Genomic DNA, 21,652 nt, shown 5'->3' on the forward strand with positions numbered 1-21,652 from the left:
GAGGAGCTGAGGCTGAAGATGAGAGCTGGAGGCCTTATCAACCATATTAAAGGCTTTGGTTGCTGTTCTTAGTTCAGTAGGGAGCCATTGGAAGGTTATGTATGAAAGTAGAAGTGTGATGTAATCAGATTTGTATTTTAGGAAAACCATCCTAGCTCCACTGGAGAGCAATGCTGGTGGCAGGGAGTCCAGTTAGGAAGCTGTTGGTTTGACTAGGCAAGAGAAGATGGTGACCCTGATCAAGCTAGTTGTTAAAATGGAGAGAACTGAGTTTGAGCACTATTTAGAAGAAATCAGTAGTCTTTGGTGATGGAAGAGGAAGTACAGCATTAAAGAAAACAGACTCTAAAGCCAAAATGTTGGAGTTCAAATCCTCTCTGCCACTGAATAGCTTTGTAAACTTTGGCAGATAACTAAACTGCTCCGCGTCTCATTTCCTAATCTGTGAAAGGAAGAGAAACATTCAGAAGAATGTCATCAGGATTAAATGAGTTAATATATGCACAGAGCTTAGATGGGCGCCAGGTACCTCATAAGTACCATGTGTTAGTTATTATAATAATTATTGTTGCACTTTGTTAATCATTATGGATTTGATATGTCATTGAGGGAGAAGAGCCAAGATTGATGCCTGACTTTCTAGTTTGGCCTCTGAGGCAAATGATGGTGCTTTTTTGGTAGCAGAGGAAGGATGATGAATTCACATTTAGACTTGCTGGTTTTGAGGAACTTTTGGGACTCCCAGGTAAAAACATTCAGTAGGTTGAAGTGTTTGGAAGTAGATATCATTTGGGGAATTATTAGAATATAGGTGATAGAGAAGTTGTAGGGGTAAATGAGACACTGCCCACTGCCCCAAAGAAGAGCATGGAAAATAGGGAGGAAGGCATATTAAAGGCTTTGTTATCTCGAAGAATGTATTATTTAGGTCAGAAGCCAAAGTTTAAGACACGGTGCCAAGTGGAGGGTTTATTAAAAGGCTCTCAGCCTTCAGTGCAACTTCGTTTACATTAACTTGGGCTTCAGGGGACCTTGAGCTGAGGTCAAGTGGTAGTCACATAGAAGAAAACTCTTCCTCCACTGAGAAGAGTTGCAAGTCTAAAGAAGTCAGTTTGCTAACATGGGGAAGGTGCAGCGAGCAGACTGCTGTTTGGCCTCTGACTGCGGGAAATAAAAGATGGAAGACCAGTTCAAACTGTCAGAGCATAGAGTGGTTCTAAGTTCCTTTTTGTGAATTATGTGTTCTATTGAAATACATATTGCTAGATTCATGTTTGCTGAAGAATTCTCTATTTTTTCAACTTCTTGTTATAAGAATTTTCAAAACTATGAAGAACTTGAAGGGAATAGGACAATGAACACCCATATAACCCTCCCAGATTCTGTACTCTTTAGCCATTTCAAACGAAGCCGCTGATTTGGTGATACTTAATTACTAAAATATTCCTAACTATTTAGCTTGAATTTCTTGTTGTAATACCACTACCACACTTGGGAAAATTAACAATAATTTCTTCATATCCTTTATTATTCAGGCCATATTCAGATTTCTGGATTATCTCAATGTTTTGTAAAGATTTTTTTTCCTTACTAAACAGAATTCATTTAAGGGTCACATGTTGCCTTTAGGTGTTACACCTCTGTAGTCTCTTTCATTCTAGAACATCTTCATACTTTTTCTGTTATTGTTTTGTTTTACAAGGGAGCATTGGCTTTTTAAGAAACCAGAATGTTCTAAATCCTCTATTTGGCTGAGTGTTTCTTCGTAGTATCATTTATTTTGTTCCTCTATCCTTTAGAATTCCTGTAAACTGGAATGTAAGTCTAATGGCTTGATTCTATTTAGATTAAAGTTTTGGGCAAGAAAATGGATACATCATAGGAGGTGCTGTGAACTTCATGTTGTGCCTCATCAGGAGGAAGTCAGAGTGTCAGACTGTTAGCGGTACTAAACTTGATCTTTTCTGTGTCATAATCTACATTTCCCCTCTGAAATTAGCAAGTAATCTGTGAGGTAATAATTTCATACCACATGTCTTAGTGTGTCTATTGATGATTCTGACCTGAACAAATTATATCTTTGGTGGTAATTAATTCTGTCAGTTTTTCTGCAACTGTTAGCTGATATAAAGCACTTTTCCTCTTCTGCTGGAGTCAAACAGCAGTTCTTTCCCTCAAAGGCAGAATAAATGTGTAATTCTTTACTTTTAATGTGAAGTTTTGAGGACAGGGAATTTGGTGTTATAATCTCCACCACTGGTTACACATGAACTCCTCCCCCACCCCTTTGCCCCCCCCCCCATTCTCTCTTGTTAGAGTATCATTATAGACTCGTGGATTTTTATTTGTTCAATTTATTATAAACAATTATAGCTGTTCTTTTTGATGTTCAAATTCTCTCAAGTGGTGAGAGCCTCTCAAAGCTGCCTTATGTGCCTTTTGGACAGCCCTTCATTAGTTTTTTCCTTACTTTTCAGAAAAACATAATGAGCTATGCTTGCTTATACTTTCCCTGCCCTAGTTCTGGAACCAGTCATTTCTTCAAGAAGCCCTGGTTCCTTTTAATGGAGAAGGGTATTTAGAAAACAAGATCTGAGCATTAGGGATGTTCATTGCTACTGGGATGCTGTTAACTCTAGTGGATATAATTAAGGTGTGTGTGTGTGTACATACATACACATACATACTACTTTCCTAGTTATGTTTGTATGTGTGTTTTTTAAGTCATGGCTTCGTGTTGGTAACTGTGAAGATTTAATACTGCAATCCAATACGGTGTTTTCTGTCTTCTACTGAACATTTTGGTTCCTAATAGTATTTACATAACCACCTGTTTTACTGTATAGTGCAAATAAAATAGGTTAATAGGTTCAAAATTACATAAACTAATATTAATACTACAACTGTCAAGTAAAAATTAAGATTTCTTTGCCATTTTATTATCCTTAGGTTATATCCCAGTATATATGCCAGAGTGCTCTATTCAAAAGTGACCTGTAATATTTTTTGTCTTCATGTGGTTATGTTATCAACTTGATATGCAGTTCATTTATTTCCACTTGTTTTCAGTGTTAAGATTTGCTGATTTCGATTTTTTGCTTGGTTTTATTCTTTTAAATGTTTAAAACATTTGTATGGTTCAGAAGTCAAACTATATTAAAAAGTATAGTTAGATTTTTTCTTCGTTTTTCTGTCCCTACCCCCTACCTTAGTTCTTTCACCACTTCTGTGGTAGGTAACCATTTTTATTAATTTCTGGCTTAGGGCCCCCCCCCTGTGTTTTTCTTTGTTATTAGTAACAAACTGTAACTGTCCCTGTTTTTTTTCTTCCACACACATTGGTTGAATCATTTTATACTCCACAACGGCAAACCTAGTGTGTTTGATGCCTCGAGCAGGTAATTTTTAGTACATTACTCTTCTATCTGATAAAATTATTTTCAGTAATAACTATGAGATAAAATGAACCATAATAATGATAGAAACAAAATGGAAACATTATTTTCTTTTATTGAGCATTTGAATATATAATCGTGGCTAGTAAAAGTAAATTAAAAATAAATGGTATATTATAGAAAATATTTCCTCGGGGCGCCTGGGTGGCTCAGTGGGTTAAAGTCTCTGCCTTTGGCTCAGGTCATGATCTCAGGGTCCTGGGATCGAGCCCCGCATCAGGCTCTCTGATTAGCGGGGAGCCTGCTTCCTCCTCTCTCTCTGCCTGCCTCTCTGCCTACTTGTGATCTGTCAAATAAATGATGAAAAAAAAAAAAAAAAGAAAGAAAATATTTCCTAAAATATTTCTGCCAGAAAATCATCTTAAATTTCCATTATATTTGATTTTAAAACTCCTGAAGATTTTCTTCTTTTGCAATAATGAGAGAAAATGACTGAATGGTCGTGAATATTGACATTATTTGATGCACTAATTTGTAACCAGGCATTCAAATAAACATTGCCTTTTTGGTTTCTTCCAGTAAGAGCAAGATCTTTTGTTGTCTCTCCTACTATTCTTCCAAATTTGATTTGTAAATGTCCATTTCCTTACATTTTGTTGTCGTATATTAATGACCTTAGCCACAGTTTCCGTGCACTGTTCTTTAAATAACTGTGTTTAAAGTTTTGTGTTTTACTATTCATTGTTTGAGGCTGATTCCAACTGTCTGGAAATATTTTGAGGTCTGATTAACTCATCTAAAACTTCCTACCAGGAAAAAAACAGATAACCTAGAAAAGAGAAATCGCATACAGCTGTCCTTGTTTATTTGCAATCTATTGTTTCATGCAAGACCATGTAGTATATCATGGGGGCTTGAGACTCACTGTGCTCAAATGGAGCTTGAACATTTCAAAACATTACAACTTAATTTCTGACATGAATATATAGAATTGAGTCCATGTATGTCAGAGGCTAAACTAGGAGTTCTCCAAGTTAACTTCCATATAGAGTTCAATGTTTAAGAAATAAGCAATAAAAACATCCAATTTGAGTTTGCATAATGTTACTAAAACACAACAGCAACCACAATGATTATTTAGAATTAGGAACAACAAAAGATTTTTTTTTACGGGATATTTCATTGCTTATATTTTTAAAAAAATTACTGGCATATGATGATAAGCAAGTCAACTTTAAGCTTTGGTTTGTAAAATCTCTATAGACAATGTTCTTTCTTATTGTGGGCACCTGGCATGGTCTCTTTCCATCATCCCACTCTCGGTATCCACTGCACCCGCCAACAAGGTATAAAAATGCCTGTTTTTTCACAACCTCAGCAGTGGTGTTGAGTGTTTCATCATTCTGACGGGTAGGAAATGGTATCTCAGTGTTTTAATTAGCATTTATCTTGTTATGAGTGAAGTTGAATATCTTTTTAGAAGTTTAAAGGTCATTGCATTTCTTTTTCTGTGGTCTAGTCATTTATTTGGCCATTTTTTTCCCTAGTAGCTTTCCCCTTCTCTTTTCAGTTTATAAAAAAAAGACTAGGGGCGCCTGGGTGGCTCAGTGGGTTAAGCCGCTGCCTTCGGCTCAGGTCATGATCTCAGGGTCCTGGGATCGAGTCCCGCATCGGGCTCTCTGCTCATCAGGGAGCCTGCTTCCTCCTCTCTCTCTCTGCCTACCTCTCTGCCTACTTGTAATCTCTCTGTCAAATAAATAAATAAAATATTTAAAAAAAAAAAAGACTAGATTTAAACAAGTTATACGGAGGGAAAAGCAGGGTACCATCTTTGACTAAATTGATCATGTTTATGGGAAGTCTTGGTACAGAACATGGTGTTTATAGAAATCTCTATTTCCCCCTTTAAAATGGCTGAGGCATATTGAAGCCCTCTTGAGGAACTAAAATCATCTTGTGTGTTTTAGTCTGATAGATCCATAGAGCCATACTGGTAAAGCAATGCTTTTCAAATTGGACTCTGTAGTCTTAAGCCATTTTTTTTTTAAAGATTTTATTTATTTATTTGACAGAGAGAGATCACAAGTAGGCAGAGAGACAGGCAGAGAGAGAGGAGGAAGCAGGCTCCCTGCTGAGCAGAGAGCCGGATGCGGGACTCGATCCCAGGACCCTGAGATCATGACCTGAGCTGAAGGCAGTGGCTTAACCCACTGAGCCACTCAGGCGCCCTCTTAAGCCATTTTTGTACATGGAATTCCCCATAACATGTTTATGAAGATAGAATTCTGTTTTTACAAAAATATTTAAACCATTGCTATAGAGGTGTTATTTTAAATTTTATAATACATGTACCATTGCTCAATGACAGATACACCATTATGGCTAAAATAATTAGAAATCACTAATTTAACTAAATCAGTTAAATTGGTTTCTTCACCAATTATTAATTGAATTGACTAGACAATTTAGTTAAAATAGTTATCACTAAATATAGCCGTACTGCTTAAATATTATTCAATCTTTGAGAAGAAAAATGGTGCATTTCGTTTTTATAGAGCCAACTGTGAATCTTTTTGTATCTGTTTTTCATAAAATTTTATATTAAAAATATACACAGCTTCCTAGAAATAGAACTGAACATGTTTTCATGTCTGCAAATTCGCTTTCAGTCATTATTAATGGATATATTTTTGTCTTCATAGTTACGAACAAAGTATAGCCACATATTTTTGTTTGGGCTTTTTCTAGTTTGTTTTTAATTATAAAAAATAGTAAACAGAGTTTAAGACAAAAACTCAAGGCACCTTCATTCAGTCTTATCACTAACGGCTTTTTAATTTTTTTTTAATTTTTTAAAGAAATTTATTTATTTGACAGAGATCACAAGTAGACAGAGAGGCAGGAAGAGAGAGAGGAGGAAGCAGGCTCCCTGCTGAGCAGAGAGCCCGATTCGGGCTCGATCCCAGGACCCTGGGACCATGACCTGAGCCGATGGCAAAGGTTTTAACCCACTGAGCCACCCAGGCGCCCCACGGCTATTCAATTTTTTGCCAATTTGTCTTACAAGATATCATCTAAAATAATCATATCTGACTCTTTAAAAGCCCTTGATAGGGGCACGTGGTGGCACAGTGGGTTAAAGCCTCTGCCTTTGGCTCAGGTCATGATACCAGGCTCCTGGGATCGAGCCCCACATCAGGCTGTCTGCTCAGTGGGGAGTCTGTTTCTCTCTTTCTTTGCCTGCCTCTCTGCCTCCTTGTGATCTCTGCCTGTCAAATAAATAAAATCTTTAAAAACCCTTGATAATTTAGAATAATTTTATTTTCTGTGGTGGTTTTTGTCATCCACTTGGCCTTCATTTGACTAGGATAGATAATATTTTCAAGAGCAGCAGAAGTGGGCTTGGTTTTAGTTTTAGATTTAAAGTTTAACAAAGTACTATTTGTGAAATTTACTGAGGTTAAGGAATAAGTGAATCATATTGTTTCTTGGAGAGTTTAGAAACATTAATTCCAACCGTGTATATTACAAAAGTGCCTCAAAATGTTAGTAACAAGGTAATAACAATCATATATGTTTTTGAGGAGCCACAAAGAAGAATTGATGTTAGTCTTGAACTTACCATGGACTTTTTCCAATCTAATTGTGATCAATTTATGTTTTTTCTGTAAAGCAGTAATTTTTGACTTTCCACTGTGAAAAACAAGGTAGTCTGTGGCTTGTGCCTGTTCCTGGTATTTATTGGTCTTGTTACCTTGCTCAGGTCTCTTGTTTCTTCTTCATGTGTCACCTTATTTTTTCATCACGATAGCAATATAATGTAGCATTTACCTGCAGCAGCTATAAATTACAAGGTTTTCTTTTACCTTCAGTCCTAGAGTTCTCAGTTTTCCTTTCTTTGTTCTCTGAAGAAAAGATAGTTAGATGAAAAAAAAATTTTTTTTAACCACCACCCCTCAACCTGAAAGATTCTTTGTCTTCAAGCAAGTCATATCATGTCTTTCACCATGGAGCTCTCATCTTAATCTCTCTTGATTTTGACTCTTTAAATATTTATTCTTTCTTTTGGGAAGCATAGAGCTTCCCCCTCCCCCCTCAAAAAAACTAAAAGAATTTAAATCTGTGTCTTTTTGATGCTGTTGTTTTTCTTTTTCTTGAGACAATGGGAATCTTTCTGTTTCCAATCATATTTTTTAAAAAATTTTCAACTACAGTCCTTGTTTATTAATTATTCGATTTCTTTTTCCTTCAGGGACTCCTATAATTTGAATTAGCGCACTCTGCAAATCTACAAGCATTCACTTCATGTCTTGGTTAATTTCTTACATTCAGTGTATGTTTCTTGAGCCTGCCTCCTGGTTCACCCAATCCAATTTTCTGCTGTGTTGATTCTTCTATTACTGCTTCTAGTGCCGGTATTAATTGGATTGTGGCTAAGTTCTTTCTGCACTGGAATCCAGCTCTCCAACTCTTCTTATCTCTGTAGTCCACAGTGTTGCCAGAATGATCCATCTGAAACACGTTTAGCTATATTGTTCCCCTGGTAAAATTTTTAGTGACTTCTTCACTACAGAGTAATATTCCAACTCTCCATTTCCCCAAGCAAAGCTGTTATCTGAGCTTCCCAGATAGTTCACTGGTTTTATAATAAACCACCCCTCTCTTTACCCCCATGCCATTGCGCACGCTCCTCCTCTGCCGCCTGCTGTGCTTCCTTTTCCATCCTCCCCATCCACACCCCCAAGCTTAGATTTACCGTCTTTGCCCATCAAACACAATTACTTATTTTCTCCTGGTAAAAATACTAATTTGCACCTTATACATGCTTCTTAGCTGAGTTTTCTGGTTATTTGTTTATCCTTGTCTATAATACCATTAACACCAAGGCAGGTTCTACATTGTGATTTTTATAGCCTCAACACCAGCACAGTGCTCCGTGTTTTGTTTTATGACCCTTGTATCTTTTGGTTTTATTTTCTTTAAGGGAGAGGCTGATCTCTATCATATCTTTTTTTTTCTTTTTTATGGGAAATACATTTATTATAGTCAGACTATTTAATTATTTTTCTCTGGTCTATTTTCTTGTTTGTGATTTACTAATCCTTAGGATGTGGTCACACCCCAACTTGTCCTAAATCACAATATTGCACCCAGTCCTGGAGTCAGGGTTCAGAAACCAGTTCTGTGAGTGATCTCTGGAAATAGCCAGTCACACTGTCACTTCACTAATCAAATTACAGGCCTAGGTCATTCAGGACTAACTTCTCCAGCCTGATTGTTTGGTCTCAAGCCTGGGATGGTGCTCCAACTTTGACAATGTGTTTCTGGTTATACAGCCCTGAAATTGGAAAGCCAGCTGTACTCAGCCAGGGTGGTCTTCCTCTCCTGTTTTTATTGTTTACCTCCAAGATTATATTGTGCTCTAATTCTTAAAACACTTAAGAAAAAAGGAAAAAAAAAACTTTATAGCTTTCTTTAAAAATGGTATACTTTGGATTTTTTCAATAAACCTCTCAAACAAATAGAGAATTACAAAGATGAGGGTAAAAATCATTTAACCTCTCACCATTCAGAGATGAGCCCATTTTAGAATACAGTTTTGCATAGAGACACATAAAAAGTGTGCACCTGTTTCATAAACGACACTTTGCACTGAACATTGTTCTCTGGCTTCCTCTGTTTTACTCAACAGTGTGGTCAGAGTCCATGATGCATCAGTATTCGAAGGTGTGTTTCATCATTTACCGTCACTCACCAGTTACCTGTAGTTGGAGATTTAAGTTCCTTGTGAATAATGCTGCGATGAACACTCACCTTATACATTTGTTTACGTTTATGTGTGAAGAGACCTTTAGTGGAGCTCTTCGGTCAGAATAGGCAAATACATGTTACAGATATTTCCATAATGCCTTTGAGGAAGGTGGTGGCAACTCCTATCAGGAGTACATCAGGTCCTTATTGCCCCACATCCCAACCAAGGCCACTTTTGTCAGTTAATCCCTGTGAGCTGAAGACTCCCAATTTATAGCTCTAAATTCAGATGTCTTGAAATTTTCACATGGAGTCTGCCTCACTAGCATCTCAAATAACATGCCCCCAAATCATAGCCTAATTTCTTGCTTCAATTCCCAAAACTGTTCTTTCCCTTGTCTACTTTTTTTTTTTTTAATGGAATTTAGATTCACCTGATGATTCAAGTTAGAAAACTGAAGTGATCTTTTTTTATTGTCTCTTTTTCCCTCACTCTTCAGATTGCCAAGGCTTACGAGTTCTATTCACAATATCACGTTAAGTCCAAATATTAGCAGACTCTGGAGTTAAGCTATCCCACAGTTTTTAAAAAGACACTTTGAAAAATATTCTTTGACTAGGTAGCAAGAATCTAAACTTTGAGGGATAGAATCAATTTCTATGTTTAATACCTAATTTAGTTACATATATGTAAAATTTAGAAATACTTTGCCCCACTATTTTATGTAAAAATTTTGTTCCAGCTCTTCAGCATACACCTTGAGTATTTTGTTAGCACTGAGATGAGCCCTGTAACATGGCTTTCCAGATCACCGTCTCCTTTCCATCCAAGTCACTTGAGATACTGCATTTTTAAAATCCGTGTATAATGCTGTCCCAGCCACAAGTACAATTAGTACACTTCTTCTGTTGGCATGTATTCATGATCTCATAACCTAAGCATGGACTGAGTCATTTTGTTCGAGTGATTATTGAAAGATTGCTTGCCAGCATCAGCTTCCACATGCAACTGTGAAGTCCTACCGCAAAAAATAATCCCTACATCTTCTTACTTTATTTGCATCCTCCCCACTGCCCCCCCCCCCCCCCGCTATGCAGTTGTGTTAGTTTATCTCTGAAAGCAGTTGGTTTAGGCTAACATGTCTTCTCCAAACAATACTTTGTATTTTTTTTAATAAAATACTTTGTAGATCATTCTGTAATCTGAGACTTTGTAAGGTTCAAATATGACAACTTTTTTTTTTTTAGTGGATTTTAAAATTTATTTTTAGGGGAGAGAGAGAGAAAGAGAGAGAGAGCATGTGTGCACTAGCGGGGGGGGCAGCTCAGCAGGGAGCCTGATGCGGGGCTCCATCCCCAGGACCCTGGGATCATGACCTAAGCCCAAGGGAGACGCTTAATGGACTGAGACACCCAGGCACCACAACCACTTCTTCTAAGGGTAGTGTTTCGTGTTGAAAATCTTTTCATATATGCGGTATATGCGGTGAATCTCAAATCTGTTTTTCTTCTCCAGTATGACTGCTGATCTAAATCATCTCTCACCTGGACAGTGACCCTCGGCTGTTTTTGGCTCCTTCCCCTGTGTATTCCCCAGTTAGTTTTTAATACACCCCTGTCTGCTCTTGTTATTTCTCTGCTTAGAGCCCATCTGTGCTATTTCTTTAGTACCTTTCCTATGTCCCTGGGTTCCCCTTGGCTTTTATCATTAGCACATGAACTCTCCAGCTTGATGTAGAAGTATCTAGCCTCTCTTTATAGCTTCAGATGTCTGGTGAGGTACAGGGCCTTAGGGAGCAAGCCAGTGCAAAGGGCAGCTACATTTTGGGGACTTAGTCACCGTTTCTCTCTGAACTTTCTGTCCTCTGCTGTTAGGAATGGGGAGCAGCAGCTCACACATTTTGTTTTGGAGATCAGCATGTATCATTCCACTCTCAAAGTCACTCTGGTCTGCAGCTTTGAAGTAGGTTTGCCTGTTGCCATCATACCTCCCACTTAAGACCCTAGGACAAGAAAAATCGCAGTGCTTGGCTAACAAATTCTTCCTTCAACCCTGTTATGCCCTCCCAGAACCCATGTGAGCTGGAGAAGTCTTTGGGGCCCTTCTGAATGTTTCCTATTCAGTGTCTGCCGAATGTGCTGGGCTTATGAGCTAGAGCATTGCCTCTCAGCTTCTGGTATTTTCTCAGTATTTTGTCTCCCTTAAAGTTAATGTTGGATGGACAGAGATTAACTTTCTTCCCCCTTTTTTGATTAATTTTTTATAGTCTAATTTCTTCTTTTATAGCTACATAGCTTTCCACTTTGATAGATATCCATAGCTAATTCAACTTTTTAAAAATTTAATTGCAGTGCAATTAACATACAGTGTTATATATTAGTTTCAGGTTTACATTATAATATTTTTTCCTTCAGTTTTTGATTATTCCTCATTTCTTCTGTACTGGAAACAGAGTTTGGGGGTTTTTTGTTTTGTTTGTTTGTTTTTGGGTTTTGTGGGTGTTTTGTTTTGTTTCATTTTGGTAAAAGTGACTGATAACTGCCAATAACCCAAAAGATTTTCTTTTAGTACTTGAACCTAAATTCAAGATTATCAAGCTAGAGGGGCGCCTGGGTGGCTCAGTGGGTTAAGCCGCTGCCTTCGGCTCAGGTCATGATCTCAGAGTCCTGGGATCGAGTCCCGCATTGGGCTCTCTGCTCAGCGGAGAGCCTGCTTCCCTCTCTCTCTCTCTGCCTGCCTCTCCATCTACTTGTGATTTCTCTCTGTCAAATAAATAAATAAAATCTTTAAAAAAAAAAAAAGATTATCAAGCTAGATAACGCCACTTAGTACTCTTGATTATGGTTCTTAGAGTGTGCAGTTTCTTAGTTCTGACTAACTGATGCTGGAATTTATAGCAATTCCATCGTCTTCTGGAATAGATTTGTTTCTTGCCATTGGTTTATTTTTTAGGGGTATTGATTTCTTCCTTCTTTCCTTCCTATCCTTTAATGAGAAATGGAAGTCTATGGATCTGCTGACATTTTCTGGAAGGCCCTGATTCACTCAGCCTTACAGGTAGGGTGAGTGGGGGAAAGTAGTCTTGGTGGAGAAATCTAAATGGGGGATGTGCATAGAAGTGGCCATTTATCCTCCAAAATGTTTCTTTGGAATTTTGACGTTTTTTATAACCGTATTTTTAAGGATAACTTTAAAATCTTTCAAAATATGTTCCTGATTAAACATAGAGATTAGAAATGAAAATGGGAAATGCTTAAATAATTTTAATGAGTGTTGATTCCCACTAGAGTCAAATCACTTTTGGTATATACTATAATTTATAGGACCTTTAACCACCTACTTTAGAAAATTTCTAAGGATTCATATAAAGTCCCTTATTTAAAATCAATCAGAGAAGAAGAGGCTGTGGAATTGCTTATTTAATAGTGATTAACTATATTTATTCTACTACTCAAACCCAGAGGTTGAGATTGTTTACATAATGATGTATCTTAAAAATAGGAACTCTCTAGTATCCATTGTTCTGGTCAGAGCTCTAATCAAATACCTCTGTATTCCCTTGCAGCTGTCTGTATCAGCTGTTATAATGAAACCTTAGTAACCGATCTTCCACCTCAAGTCTTGGACATTCTGTTGAAGCATATAACCCAGTTATTCTGTTTTTGGTAAAATGACAGTGCGCAATAGATGGCTTTGTACCCTCTTGTCAAAAGGATGAAGCATTAATACTGTGATTCAGATATTGGTGTGCCAAGCAGACACTGGTTATCTGGCATTATGACAGGTTTGCTAATGATTCCTGACATGAGTGTCACAAAGAAAAAATTGTAAATAGCCACAGGATAGTATTTTACAAATACTGTTTTTCTTTAAGTACTAAATCCACATGATCCCATCAAATAAGAACCTCAAAAAGAAAAGGACCCACTTTTGATGATTTATTCTTTATTTTTTCCACTGTCTTCTGCTAGGAAGGTTCATTTCACTTTGTTCTTCCTGATAAATGAGTTCTTAAGGGAAAATTGTGATTTTTGTCATGTCTTTTTTAGACTGAAGATTTCTGTCTTATTTTTCAAATGTAGATTTTAGTTCTGTAGCTTATCGATTTTGAGAGTTTCAGTTAAAAGCAAAATGGTTGCAATTTAACCTAGTAGGGTAAAAATAATACTAATTTTTTAATAATATACCTCAATTTATCTTTTATTTTTGTTTATTTTTGAGTGAGAGAGAGATGGGTAAACACAAACATGAGTGGAGGGGAGGGGTAGAGAGAGGGAGACAGAGAATCCTAAGCAGACTCCACACCCAGCACAGAGCCTGACGTGAGGCTTGATCTCATGATCCTGAGATCGTGACCTGAGCCAAAATCAAGAGTGAGATGCTTAACCAACTGAGCCACCCTGGCATCCCAAGGGCTTAGTATCTTAAAGGAAAAGCATTTAGATAAAAGCAGCCTTTAGCTTAAAAACTTCAAAAATTATAATTAACTGACTGAGCTACCCCGGCACCCCAAAAACAACACTTATTAAAAACAAATGATTAGGGACGCCTGGATGGCTCAGTTGGTTAAGCGGCTGCCTTTGGCTCAGGTCGTGATCCCAGCGTCCTGGGATCGAGTCCTACATCGGGCTCCTTGCTCAGCGGGGAGCCTGCTTCTCCCTCTGACTCTGCCTGCCATTCTGTCTGCCTGTGCTCGCTCTCTCCCCCTCTCTCTTTCTGATAAATAAATAAAATCTTTAAAAAAAAATGATTAAAAGAAAACCACACAAATAGTCTCAGCATTCACGTAGATTTCTAGCACATTTCTTGGTCATGTTAGGGCCATGGGTCAAGCTTCCTTTTCCACTAATGACCTTTGAAGGGCACAGTTTTTGAAAATACAATCTGCTTTCTAAAAGTTTTTTCATATTATAGCAATAGGTTCTCACTGTAAAAAATTTGCAAATATAAAAACCATGAGGAAAATAGTTTTTAAAGAAAACTATACAATAATTATTTTAAAGAAATTTATTTTAAATTATTTTAAAGAAAATTACCCAATAATTATACCCTGCAGTAATACTCTTAGTATTTTTAAGTATTTAAATAGGAGTTTGTCTTATGTATGTTTATTTGCATGTCCTGAGATTGTTTCAGTTTGAGGTCAAAATGAATATTCTGTGTTGCAACCTGCTTTTCTCACTTAAAATATATCCTAAGCATTTGACCACATTGTTACACTGAAAACATTATTTTTAATGCTGCTGCTTTATGAAAGGATTTCCTTGTCTTTAAGAATTACAGTAGAAGTATTTTTTCTGAGATGGATTTTTGAAAGTCTATCAGTATAGCAACAATATTATTTAAAATGTTAGTTTGGTGTGTTTAAGAGAAGTGTTTACGCAGCACTACGTTAGGCATTGTGGAGAAGAGAGTTAAATAAGAGTTCCTGACTTCATACAAGCCTAAGACCCAGCGAGGGAGGCCGAAGTGTGCCCCACTGTTCTGTAGCAAGAACCAGCGGGGAGGAGAGATGAAAACAGGAGCTTCTTGCTGCGGACTTCAGAGCTCTGCTTGGGTCTTGGCTTCAAAGAGCAGGGGGACAAGTGGCCAGTGTGTAGACCTTTTGCTCTGACAGTATTTATATGTACACAACACTGGGAGGTGCCTGGTAGAGTAGACAGAAAACTGAAACCGGTGGTAATAGTTGGAGGTGAAGGTTCAAAGGGTAGGGCAGGGTGTTAACTGGAGCAGTGTAGTTGCCTCAGAAGGAAGAGCATACAGAGGTACAATGACATTTTCCTCTGGGACACCCACTCTTTTTCTTTATAATTCTGATCCTGGCCATGCATCCGAGTTTTTTTCAGAGAGATGATAGTTATTTGCAAATATATCCTACCCTGAAATACTTGCTTTGTTTAAACTAATAAAAACCATAAAAACTTCTTTAAAAAGCATGATAATGTGTTTTACTTACACATAATTTGAATATAATGAAACGAGTTCAGTGCTACATTAACATTGAATTCTACATGTACTACGCAGTATTAGGCATTCAGGAAATGAATATATTTAGTTCGGTACAGTTCAGAGGTTTTTCAGATGTATAGTCTACCTAAACCAAAGAATTCTTTGTTTAGCTACGCTCTCAGTTCCAGAGGCAGAGAAGAAGGGAAGGAGGAAAGGAAGGAAAGAAAGGAAGGGAGGGAAAAAAGAAAACCTTTCTTGGGTGCACAGGGCAAGAACCAGGTATGGAACAGCAGACTTGACCTCAGACTGCCTGTGACATAGGACCCCAGGCAGTAAGATGAAATGTGACCTGTGTATTTGTGGTGGCTGCTCTCAGAAACCATTGGAGAATGGACCCTCCCATTTTAACAATTGCCATAAATATGTAATGTAGCCAAAAAATGTGACCTCTGACAGAGAAAGACAACTACTGTGTGTTTTTTTACTTGTGTGTTCTCTTACTAATTCTAGGAAAGCCAAACTCATGGAAATAGAGAGCAAAAGGGTGGTTGCCAGGGACTGAAGGTGGGGAAAATGGAGAGATGTTGGTCCATGGGTACAAATTTCCATCTGTAAGACGAGTAGGTTCTGGGTGACTAACTAACATGACTGTACCTAACATGGTAGCTGTAACTTAACAATATTGGGTTAGATACTTGAAAGTTAAGAGAATAGATCTTACTTCTTATCACCATCTACACACAAAAAAATGATAATTATGTGGGGAGTTGGAGGTGCCAGGTAACCTGATTGCAGTAACGATTTCACAGCATATGTGTGTATCAAATCATGGCATTGTACACCCTAAACTTCCCTGTGTTGTATGTCAGTATTATCTCTATAAAGCTGGGGATAAAATCGACGCTGACTGTGACCTCCATGAGCAGGAGACTTTCTCCTGACTGAGGCGGGTTGGGGGAGGGCAGCAGGGTTCTGTGGCAGATGGCAGCGTCGCGTGATTGCTTTGCTCTGGGTTTCTTCAGACTGTAACTCGGGACAGTACTGGACACCAACCAGTGGCTCAAGCGACTCCAGAGCATTTCATGCTTTTCAGATTTGGGACCGAGTCAGAATTTAATTACATACATTATTTTAAAAATTCATTACGTGTAAAATTAACAAGTCAGAAAATGACAGATGCTGGCGAAAATGTGGAGAAAAGGGAACCCTCCTACACTGTTGGTGGGAATGCAAGCTGGTGCAGCCACTCTGGAAAACAGCATGGAGGTTCCTCAAAATGTTGAAAATAGAACTACCCTATGACCCAGCAATTGCACTACTGGGTATTTACCCTAAAGATACAAACGTAGTGATCCAAAGGGGCACGTGCACCCGAATGTTTATAGCAGCAATGTCCACAATAGCCAAATTATGGAAAGAACCTAGATGTCCATCAATAGATTAATGGATAAAGAAGATGTGGTATATATACACAATGGAATACTATGCAGCCATCAAAAGAAATAAAATCTTGCCATTTGCAACGGCATGGATGGAACTAGAGGATATTATGCTTAGTGAAATAAGTCAAGCAGAGAAAGACAACTATCATATGATCTCCCTGATATGAGGAAGTGGTGATGCAACATGGGAGGTTAAGGGAGTAGGAGAAGAATCAATGAAACAAGATGGGATTGGGAGGGAGACAAACCATAAGTGACTCTTAATCTCACAAAACAAACTGAGGGTTGCTGGGGGGAGGGGGGTTGGTAGAAGTGGGGTGGGGTTATGGACATTGGGGAGGGTATGTGCTATGGTGAGTGCTGTGAAGTGTGTAAACCTGGCGATTCAAAGACCTGTACCCCTGGGGATAAAAATATATGTTTATAAAAAATAAAAAAAAATTTTTTAAAATTAAATGGTAAAATTTACCTGTTGGGGGGGGAGAAAAAAAATTCATTACGTTCCTACTTGCCTCTGATGACAGAGGCATAAAGGTTTCTGTAGGTACGTGTTCTCCAACTTTTGAACCATGGATGTAGAGATAGAAGACAGAACAGAAATAATGAGATAACATTGGAAGTACAAAATGTTGAGGTGGCCAGGCCAGTAAGAACATATCCGTAGTTGTTAGCGTAAAGCAATTATGAAGGGCCTTGGTGTCAGGCTTAAGTTGTGGTTGTTCTTATTGTTGTAAAGTGCTAGTCAACCCACTGGTCCCCAGAACTCTTGTCTCAGCTTGTGGGAATTCTTCCTCACTTTCTAAGAACCAGCTATACTGGATTTCTCTCCCTTCCTGTAAGCACTGTGTTCTTTCCCACCACGAGTAAGTGTCTTTGTATGTCCCATTCCCTCGACTCCCCTCCTCCCCTTTTTTTTTTGCCCAGCTAGCTCCTGTTTATCCTTCAGGATTCAGCTCCACTGTAACTTACTTAGTGACATTGTCTTCCCGGGCTGCCCTGACTTAGAATCTAAATTGTGGATTCCCACAGTGCTCTATGCTAATCTTCCCTAATGCTCTTGTGTTTGAAATGTCTTCTTCAATGTTCATTTAACCTGCGAGGCTTCAGGTTTCATTTGGGTGAGCTCTCATTCCCTGCTTTAGCCCCAGGTGCCTACTACCCAGGACTCAGTGCAGCCTTGTTTATATGGTAGTTGCAGCTGTTTCAAGGTAGGGCAGGGGCTTACTGAGAGAGTTCATGTAAGCTCCCGTTCTCATAATAAGCTTATGCAAGAGAAGTTCATCAAAAGATATAGATAGACAGATGGATAGGTGGGGGCTGGGCATTTAGCACAGTACTCCAGGACAGGTTCTGGAGCTAGGCTGACTGGGTTCAGATCCCAGGTCTTCTACCTTTAATGATGTCACCTTGGCCAAGTTACTTAACCTCTTTATACCTCAGCCCCTTCTCTCTAAAGTGGGAACAATAATAACACCAACCTCAAAGGTTTTCATGGAGTGAAAGCACATAGCATGTAGTATATATAATAACATTTCTAAAATAAGTCCTAGGGATCTCTATTTCCTATACTCTTCTCATTCCTACATCTTCCCCCTAAGAAAAGCAGAAGGGTTTGGGTGGTTTTTTTTTTTTTTCCTGCTTGGACTAGTTATCTCCAGTGGTGCTAGAACACAGTAGGTATGAATGGTTAATTTAGCCTTATTTTATATTTCAGGACAGCCAGATACCATTTTGTGAATATATTTAAAAGTATTAATAAATAAAGAACAGAATTTAAGGAATTAGCATATAAACTATAATTAAACCTACTTTTAAAGACTTACAGAGCATGCTGCCTCAATGAAAATTTATTTTAGTGTTTTGATAGTCAAAATCAGTTTCATTGCTTAAGAAACAGTTTAGGATAAAGTTGTATATGGACTACTATAAAGTGCTTTATCATGTAAGTATTCTCTTGTAAAATTTTGTGTATTCAAGGATGGAGAGGGTCAAATGAAAATCATAAATACAAAATTCAACTGATTCACTCACTTTGTGTGCTAGATACTAGAACTAACTCTATAAAAACAAATCATGGCTTGGTGCTCAGCTGACAAACATGTATGTCCAACAACTGTATAAGGTAATTTTGGGGGCACCTGGGTGGCTTAGTCAGTTAAGCATCTGCCTTTCTCTTGAGTCATGATTCCAGGGTCCTGGGATCAGTCCCTCCATCAGGCTCCTTGCTCTGTGGGGAGCCTGCTTCTCCCCCTTCCTCTGCCCTTCCAGCACACCTATGTGCGCGCTTTCTCTCTCAGAATACATAAATAAATCTTTTTTAAAAATAACTTTGAATAACTTCTGTGTCATAGATTATATTTTACTGTGAAATGTGTAGGTTGACTTTCTAGAGAAGTCCTTTTTTTAAAAGATTTTATTTATTTGTTTGACAGAGAGAGAACACAAGTAGGCAGAGCGTCAGGGAGAGGGAGAGGGAGAAGCAGGTTCTCTGCTGAGCAGGGAACCCTATCCAGGTCTCAGTTCCAAGATGCTGGGACCATGACCTGAGCTGAAGGCAGATGCTTAACCGACTGAGCCACCCAGGTGTCCCGAGAAGACTTGTTCAAATACCATTAACAGTTTCACAAACAAGTAGACTACCATTTGATTTATTTTGTTTTAGGGGCATCCCACCTTAACCAAGGAGTTAATAAACTTCTGTATATCCTCTTACCACTTTCATGCAGCTTTCTCTTACTACTGTAGAGCTCAAGAGGTGGAAGAAGCACTAAAATACACCTCTAGGGCTAATGGGAAAGGACTAATGAGTAACATTCATTGTGTTGAGCTAGTTAGATTGAACAGTTTATTGGGGAAGGTCACTAGGCTGTCCTATAGTAAGGAAGAGAACTAGGACATGGTTATACCCGTACTTTTTTGCTGTTGAGGACAACTGATTTTTAAAAGTTTATCACATCTCTAGGTGTGGTTCCGAGACTAGAGATTTTTTTTTTAAGATTTTAATTATTTATTTGAGAGAGAGAACGCATAGAGGAGGGGAGAGGGAGAGGGAGAAGCAGGCTTCGTGCTGGGCAGGAAACCTGACACCAGGCTTTATCCCAGGATCTAGGGATCCTGACTCTGAGCTGAAGGCAGACACTTCACTGACTGAGCCACCCATGCTCCCCAAGACTAGAGATGTCTTAAAGAAAAGTTATATAAGGAAATGCTTTATGGGAACACAGAAAGCTCTAAGCAGCTCACATTTTTTTTTTAAAAAGATGTTTATGATTGGCAAATGGAAGGAGCACATAATCACATTTATACAGAGCTAAGTAGACTGTAGGAAGTGAGCATTTAATGAAACAAGGTGGGATCGGGAGAGAGACAAACCGTAAGAGACTCTTTTTTTTTTTTTTAAAGATTTTATTTATTTTATTTGACAGAGAGAGAGAGCACAAGTAGGCAGAGACAGAGGGGGAAGCAGGCTCCCTGCTGAGCAGAGAGCCCCATTCGGGGCTCAATCCCAGGACACTGAGATCATGACCTGAGCCGAAGGCAGCGGCTTAATCCACTGAGCCACCCAGGTGCCCGCGTAAGAGACTCTTAATCTAGCAAAACAAACTTTGGGTTGTTGGGGGTAGGGGGGTAGGGAGAGAGTGGTTAGGTTATAGACATTTGGCGGGGGTGGGGGGGTGGTATATGCTATGGTGAGTGCTGTGAAGTGTGTAAGCCTGACAATTCACAGACCCGTACCCCTGGGGCAAATGATACATTCATTATATGTTAATAGAAGTAATTAAAAAAAAAAAGAAATGAGCATTTAAGAATTTTCTTCTTTACAGACCAAAGCTCAAAAGGAGCTAAGATACTTCAGAGAGCACAAAATGCTTTTAAGTTTGTGTCTGGAGCAAGAGCAACAGGAAGGAAGAGGTAGGCTTGCTGTCGGAAGATGTTGTTAATATTAGCTGTTTGTAGGCAGAAATCAGACATGTACCATTTTTGCTTGCTTCCATAATCTTGAACTAGCAGAATTACTTTTCAAATAGTAAAAGGAAAACAAACAGCCTGAAATGGGAGAAATTAAATTTTTTAAAAATGAGAAGGTCATAAAAGTTTCATTCAGTTTAAATGAATTTACATTTTCAAAACTCAACTAAACTGCCTCTCAGGAGTTAAAGGCACTGAAGATTTGATCTCAGAGCTATTGTCAATATTCTTTATGAAATTATGGAGAATATGGAAAGTACCAGGAAACTGAAGGGAAACCAATGTTCCAGTTTCCAAAAGGTGTGAAGTTGATCATAAAAACTCAAGTCTATTGCCTTAACTTGAAACTATGGCAAAATTTGAAGAGATTGAACAAATATAAAATATTTTAAGTATTTAAAAAAGAATGGAATGATCACCATGAATCCATGTGAATTCATAAGAACAAGATATGTCAAACTCATCTCATCCCCTGTGCTCAATTTTATAATTAACTACTGGATTAGAGAATAGTAAAGCCATGCGCCATCTTGTCTTTATGAAGTGGTTGGCAAAGTCTCTTAGACTATCCTTATGGAAAAGGCAGTGAAATGTTGACAATGAGACCAGTTTACAACTGGTTGAACGGCTACTCCCATACTGGCACCCCATAGGGTTTATCTAACTTGTAACTGGTATCTCTACACACAGATTCCCCAGAGAGACCTGCTAGTGAATATTAATTTGCATATACTCAGAAAGTATGGATTTGTAATGATGGGTTCTTTTGACTAAGGATTTGTATGTTGAAACTTAAGTATCTGGATTTATTCATATGATTGAGATTTCAATTACAGACTTTTCCCCACCTGAGCTGTTTGTGTAAGATATCTCGATCCATTTTTGTGTTTCATGAATAAACTTAATAAATCACTTAGAAGTCAGGGAATAATTTAACACTTAAAGCAAAGGCTGGCTGGGTAAGAATGCTAAATTATGAAGAATCTTTTTCCCTTACTTGTTTAGCAACAACTGCATTAACCCCAAGTAAATGTTTGTTTTTCATACCCTTGAAATGTCAAGTTTCTGTGAAACTCTGCCTAAATAAAAGGCTGACTTTTATATACAACTTGATAATATAGATTTACTCAGCAGTGTTTTTGTGA

The 21,652-nt window shown here is 38.1% G+C and overlaps 1 protein-coding gene across 4 annotated transcripts in view; it reads left to right on the forward strand.

Annotated features, from left to right (window-relative positions):
- MAGI3 (membrane associated guanylate kinase, WW and PDZ domain containing 3) overlaps positions 1-21,652 on the forward strand; it is a 229,693-nt gene that overhangs the window by 114,909 nt on the left and 93,132 nt on the right. Inside the window, exon 1 of one of the 4 annotated variants that reach the window (XM_059135305.1) lies at positions 20,350-20,450. The exons of the other annotated variants lie outside the window; for them this stretch is intronic. Within the exon in view, the coding sequence (XP_058991288.1) occupies positions 20,405-20,450 (46 nt within the window). The 5' untranslated portion in view covers positions 20,350-20,404. Of the gene's footprint in view, positions 1-20,349; positions 20,451-21,652 lie in introns of those variants that run through there. 4 annotated transcript variants of the gene reach the window in all.

Source organism: Mustela lutreola, chromosome 10 (genome assembly GCF_030435805.1).
Source record: "Mustela lutreola isolate mMusLut2 chromosome 10, mMusLut2.pri, whole genome shotgun sequence".
In the NCBI taxonomy this organism is placed as follows: domain Eukaryota; kingdom Metazoa; phylum Chordata; class Mammalia; order Carnivora; family Mustelidae; genus Mustela; species Mustela lutreola.